The 6,756-nt window shown below is 38.2% G+C and overlaps 1 protein-coding gene across 1 annotated transcript in view; it reads right to left on the bottom strand.

Moving 5' to 3' along the window:
- Window positions 1–3,854: 3,854 nt before the first annotated feature.
- LOC101850507 (coiled-coil domain-containing protein 146) overlaps window positions 3,855–6,756 on the bottom strand; it is a 20,935-nt gene continuing 18,033 nt past the window's right edge. Inside the window, exons 18-20 of the mRNA XM_005106534.3 lie at window positions 6,418–6,555; window positions 5,829–6,077; window positions 3,855–4,906 (exon numbers count right to left, since the gene is read on the bottom strand). Of these exons, the coding sequence (XP_005106591.1) occupies window positions 4,703–4,906; window positions 5,829–6,077; window positions 6,418–6,555 (591 nt within the window). The 3' untranslated portion in view covers window positions 3,855–4,702. The remainder of the gene's footprint in view (window positions 4,907–5,828; window positions 6,078–6,417; window positions 6,556–6,756) is intronic.

Raw genomic sequence — 6,756 nt, 5'->3', positions numbered from 1 at the left:
CCCCAGCACAAAACGGCCATTATTGCGTCGATGTGCTTCTCTTAACTCAAACAAAGCGGAAAATATAGCACTGAACTTGATGCTTTGAGATAATCTCTGACTCGCACAATTCTATTCTCTCATTCGAGAGTAAAAAACGGGCGTCAAAATACTGGATTGCGAAAAACTTACGAAATTTAGCCACTTGAAATTGCTGGATAACCAAGATGCCCCAGTATGTAAGTCATCCAGATACTCAGACATAAAAGAGTGGCCTGAAACCAGTATTTGAATTTTGTAACAACGTGATGCTCGTTTTGATCACAACAAAGTTTCCAAATTAAATATCTTTTAGTCTTAATATGTGGATTACATTTATGGTGAACCAGTTTTTTTCTATTTCATGATTATGATCCTTATAAAGTTTTATTCATATTGGGAGATGGAGTGGGAGTTCGTTTCAGGTTGTAAGTCACGGAAGAATACAATGGAACTTGCACGTGTACAATGTACACTGTTTCACAAATAAACTATCTTGTGTGGATGTGTAGTCCAGGGGAAACAATCGTTAAAATAACAGAGAGATGCGATAAAGGGAAACAATCAGGCTTCCGGGTTTGAACAAACTCTTGCGAGTCACACATATTTCACTTAAACCTCCCCCCGCCCCAACCACCCGCACTAAAGAACATAGCTTTTGTGGAGACTTAATAGATGAAATGAATATCTAATGTTAGAATTTCAAAGTAGTGTTGTGTGATCTCATCACCTCGCTTGTGTCCATTTGTTAATACACAAACTTAAATATTGGGCATTCCACAAATTAAACATAGCCATAGCCCAGAAATCCACCTTTTCTACAGAACAGCACTAAATGATATAACAGCTGCCTGTCTCCTACACTGGACACAGAGAATACTCTCTATAATAATACAAATTTAAGCTATTGAAGAGGCACAGCTATCACTCAAGTTATTTAGATCAATGGCTAAAACTTAAATATTCAAAGGAACAATGACTGCTTTTTAGAGTTTTGGTCACCCCTTGGTGCTCATATGACCTTATGCAGTTGCGAGCTCCGTAAAACCTTACTAAAATTTAAAGTTTTGGAAAGAGTGAACGTATGAGATTAATTAACGGCACTTGCCACCCAAACAAGTCACAAAAGTGCCAAAGATTAGAGGTGTTACGACAGAGGAACATACAAAAATAAAGAAAGAGGAGAGATAAGAACAATAGAAGTTTAATTTAGCATCTGCGTTTGTCGCGGCCGCGACCTGCAAATTGCGGCCGCGATTTTTGGCATTTTTTTATCTTCGAATCACGGCCGCGATTTTGGCATTTTTCAAAAAGATAAGGCTACTTCATGTGTATTTTGATAATTTTATGGTGTCCATGTATACTCTGTCACATTTTTAAGTATACACTGTGTTAAAATGAAAATAGCTAGTTTCACAACGAGTTGATATTCTTTAAAATTTCAGGAATACGAATTCAATCAATTTTAAAAACGAAAAAAGCAACAACAATACGGAATGTTGACACAACAGGTTTATTCATGACTTATAAGAGTGTGGGGGTGGTCTACAAAAGTAACACAATCAGTAGAGTTGATGACGGCCTGACATCTCGCCGCCTTGAATCAATCAATCGCTGCACTGCCTTTTGAGGGATGTTATTCCACTCTTCCTGCGATGCTCTCTCAAGTTGAGGAAGTGTCTGAGGCTAGGGTTGTCGCATGTTGTTCAACTCATCTCTGGTTCTTCTAACCGTTTTGAAACGATTCCGTAGATGCGACAGGCGTATAAAAAGATCCTCTCTTGGAGTAGTTTTTCTTCTCTCACGTTGGCGGTGTCGATCCTTTCCTGATTTTGGTGTTTTCTCACGATCCAATGTTGTGTACACAGGTCTTTTTGTTATATTAAAATGTCTCGCAACTGTGGATACTGAGCCCCCCCCCTCCCCCCGCGCGGATTTTTTCCAACTAGCTGATTTCGCACTTTTTCCTGTACGGTGTGACATCATGAAACGTAGACAAGACAAGTTTATCCCTGGCGAATTGTTACAAAAATGGCAAAGCTTTGATGTGTGCTTCTTTTTTAAATAAATCATTGCCGTATCATGATTAATTTTCGAAAAACACGAAACATGCAACATGCATGCAGTTACAAAAACCACTCATGCGTTCAGAAATCTCAAAGCAGCTCACCAGCGACAGGTATATCACGTAATCAGTGTGTAAATTTGAAAGTAATTGGTAGCATAGATTTTGTTTTATTGAGCTTCAAAATGTGTATACTTAAAAATGTGACAGAGTATATAGTTATTTTCACGCGAAGATTAAAAATAAGTACATTTCATACTATTTATTATATTACTGTTTGTCTTTTATTTTTCCCTCTTGTGGTAATTTTAGGGGGGTTATTTTTCTGATCTATTTGTGTGTGTGTTTAAACAGCGTAATGTCAATTAATTTTTATGTTCCTACATTAAAAATTTTTTTTTATATATATATATATATATATATACAAATGTGTTATGTTAGAGTGTGTCTCCACCAAAACCGAATAGTGGCAGTGGCAGGCCCTTGTGTGTGATTCCATAATTTACATCCTGTACTTTTTCTTGAATTAAACACCTTTAGGGTTAAAACAGCCAATCTTCCCATAGGTGGACACACGCCCTTATTTGTTACTTTTTGCGGTTGTTTGTGTGCTGTTCTAATTTTGATTTCACTCTGTTGTGAAACCTTTATTTTCCACGTTTATACGCTATGTGGCTACAAATAATATTCTGGATGCTTAAAACAGAGCACAAGAAATTCTGGTGCTTTAGATTAAGTTACCTCTGTCAATATATTGCATCATCACAGCTAGTTGAAAGCTTGAAAATTATTGTCAACTTTTTTGGCAACTTTTGGCATTTTTGTGGCAACTTTTGGCAACTTTTGGACAAAAAAATGGCAACAAACGCAGATGTTAGTTTAATAGGAAAGAAGGAGCAAACAACACCAGTGAGCCCAACAACCACACACTTGACAACAAGTGGGTTTTCTTTAGTCGCAAGCATAAAAAAGCAACTAGACACATGTAAAGCACAAGTAAAGTAATCAACTTTTGCCCACTTTTATTCTTAAATTTGAGACAATCCAGAATGAATCCAAGCAAATTGTGGTTCATTTCTTGTGTGAGGACAAGTCAGAACAAGCCCTACATCTTTACTATACACATCTTTCTTTCATTGTTACAAAAAAATGAGTAAAAATGTCAGAAAATACAAAGAGATACCATATGATGGTGAGGTTTTCTCAAAGTGAGATCACATGCCCGGTATGTCATGTCAACACTTAAATACTAACCTCTGTACCAACAAGTGGTCTTATTTTGGCTATATGAATTTTTGGTGAAAGCAGATGAATCAAATTACAAGAACGCTCTATATAAACTATACATCCTATTGTCACATAATCTAATTTAGAGAAAATTCCATTAAAGATGACTCACATAAACATTCAAACATACATTTCATTCACAGCATACATGCAAGTTCATAAATTCAAAATGTACAAAACCATGCACAGAATGTAAACTTAAGTTTTCGAATATGACTGCTTTCATTTGCATAGATGGGAAAAAAAAACAGGTGAGGTTTTCAAGGGTGTAGAGTCTGATTGGCTTTATATAAAAGTTGTACAGCACTGAAGAACAAAACGGAAAGCACACTAGGTGCCCTTGCTTTTTGGTAATTTCCGTTGACAATTCGGAAAAGAGCAGTCCTAGGTTGATTCCTCTTCTCTGTACATCTACCCTTCTCCCTCTGAGACCTAACATAGACAACACACTCTTTGGAACATTACAGCAACTGCAGCAGACCTGCACTTATCACTACATGGCATTGGACAGAAGGGCGAGAGCCCAGCTGTTGCTGGATCGATAACAACAACAACAACTCTGTACATCACATCTGTACACTGGTTACTTTTACCATACTGTTGCAGGGGAATAATATTTTAATTATATATATAATATGCCCACTTCCCAACAGCAGGTGAAGCTTAACCTTTCTCTCACACAAAAGCATGACCTACACAAGTGGCAGGGTGTCAGTGGGAACGCAGCCTTCTGCAGCCCTTTGCACGAGATGATAGAAGAAACTGATACATTACCAGTGGAGAAAAATTAACTGATCCACCCAACTGAAACCCTCTTGCTCTCAGTAAAATCCATTCTTTGATAATATGCTCTTTGGACATCACAGAACTGTATTCAAAATTCTAAAAAATATACAGACAGTAATCTGAAAAGCTTGTAGCAGAGCAATGCTTGTTCAGCTTCATAAACTTTTGAAACTTAAGAATATGCTATAGAGGGTGTATCTTTTATCACATTCTTCGTGCTCACTGCTGCTGGCATGCATTACTGTAATTAGCCAGATATTATAACAGCTATCTATGAAGTGACAGAAGAGTCCCACAAACGACTATTATAAGACACTCCACCCACAACTATCCTTAAAACACAACATATTTAAGTCCTAAAACTAGTGCAAAAAAGCAAACAGTTCAGATATAATGCATCAAACTTTGAAGGGGAAAGGGGGGGGGCAATAATGAGAGGGTCATTGATCTTCATCAGCTCAAAGATTCATCTATGCAGAGGATTTGAAAACACTGTTAAGATGCTCAGAAAGAAAAATAAGACGCTATTATTCTGATGTCTTGGTTTTAAATTTCAATAGGCTTTGGCACAGGTTTCCGGACATGTCTCATTGTTGAACCCGCCTCGCTGGGTTTGAAAGGAGCATGTGCACCATAGGGGCGGGGGATGGGGAGTTCGCTTTCATCGTCAGGAATGTAGGCGTTTGGTCTTGGCTCGGCTGTGGTGTAGACTCCACCTGCAATCTTGTACTGCTCCTCTTCCTCCTCCATCTGAAACAAAATCAGACAGAGAGAGAGAGTGAGTGATCATTAAGGGAGCTTGAGATAAAATACTTAAACAAAAATCTGTCACTATATTTCAGAGGAATGTGAGCTTGTGAATTGATACTAAACAACCTATGCAAGCTGCAGGCTCCATCATTGACCCCAAAATTATACTTGGTCATTAAAAGCTATTTGGTTGTTTTAGAATGTATTGTTTTCCATTTACTTTCACATACAAAAAACCCAACTAGACAACACATTGTAGTTTTATTGAAGGTGGAGGCCAAGGCCCCTTAAGCTAAGGTATATTGTAAAAAGGAGCAACATTCTAGGTGAAATGAAAAAAAATTCCCATTCCATCTGCATTCAAATTCCAAACTACTACAAGCTGATCAAGCTCACAATGAACTGTGCCTCAGTCGTTTGTCTTAGTTTTGGTAAGAGTTTTACGGCACTTGCAACACAATTACATTATGTAAGTGCCAAAGATAAGAGGTGTTACAAGAGAGCAACAATCATAAAAAAGGAGGAGCTGTAAGGATCATAGTTGTTTGAAAGGAAAGAAGAAGCAAACCACACAAGCACTGGCCAACCACCCAGGCAGAAGTTTGTCACAAAAATTTGCTAAATTGAATGAATTAAAAGTCCAAAGAGAAAAATAGATCTTGTTGTATGTAGAGGACTAGGTTTTGTAATCAAACCAATACAGAAAGAAGGAGAAAGAAAAAAAGGGAAGGAAAATATCATACAAGCTCGTCACCTCGGCACAGATGTCAATGGCCATTGATATTTCATCAGAGGGAATGTGCTCCCTGCTGATGTACAGTGGATCTATTTATATTGATACCCAACCTTCTGCCAGTAGAGCAGGAGGTTCATGAAGAGAAAAACCAAAAGGGTGAATAGAAAGCCATGATCAAGAGCCTACCATTCTTCTGTTCTCTCCATCCTCCATCCTGCGCTGAACATCCCTGATCATGCGCTGCCACTCTAGCTCCAATTCCTGCGAGGGCGGCTCCCCTTTCTCCATGCGCAGGTAACATTGCTCGAGCTCTCCCTCCTTCTCCTTCACCTCCTGCTGCAGTCTCATGGCCTGCGCCTGGTTCATGGACAGCTCCGACACCAGCGCCATCATCTTACGAGTTGTCTCTTTGATTCGAGCTTGAACACCATTCACCTGTAAAAAGTTTGAGACTGCGTTAAAGAACAGAACATTAACACAATTCTGTAGCACACTAACACAATTCCGTAGCACACTAACACAATTCTGTTCTGTACATGTAAACTGGACTTTTCAAGATAGAGTTATACAGTTTGAAAGTCATAACTTGAGACGTATACATATCGAATTAATGTTATGATACTGGAAACCAAAAGGTGTCTTTTACCACTATAAATAAGTACAATAATCAGTTCCAAGCAGGTGTCGAGAAAAAAAAAAAATCATCATTCACTGAGGCCAACTTTACTTCCTTTGCAGCTACCCCAACATACACCACCAGTGACCACCAACTTACACTCTTGGCCAAGTTCAGTGTGTCGTCTTTGCCCACTTCTGCCTTGTTACGGATGCGGCCGACAAGCCTCTCTACTTGCTCGAAGATCAAATCTTTTTCCAAGAGTTGTTCCTCTTTCTCCGCTAATCTTGTCTCCAGCTGTGTCAGGAGATAATAAAATGACCAGAATGGAAAGATTCGTATACATTTAATTTATTCAAGAGAGAAACCACACCATCCCTAATCTCTCGTTTGCCTCATTACAGAAAAAAAATGTGCTTTAATAATAATAACAACAACAACAACAACAATAACATCAATAATAATAATAATACAATAATAAAAATAATAATAATGATG

The sequence above is a fragment of the Aplysia californica genome, unplaced genomic scaffold (genome assembly GCF_000002075.1).
Source record: "Aplysia californica isolate F4 #8 unplaced genomic scaffold, AplCal3.0 scaffold00540, whole genome shotgun sequence".
NCBI classification, from domain to species: Eukaryota; Metazoa; Mollusca; class Gastropoda; order Aplysiida; family Aplysiidae; genus Aplysia; species Aplysia californica.
The sequence above is the reverse complement of the archived record's forward strand: the minus strand, read 5'-3'. Positions and strand labels throughout refer to the sequence as shown.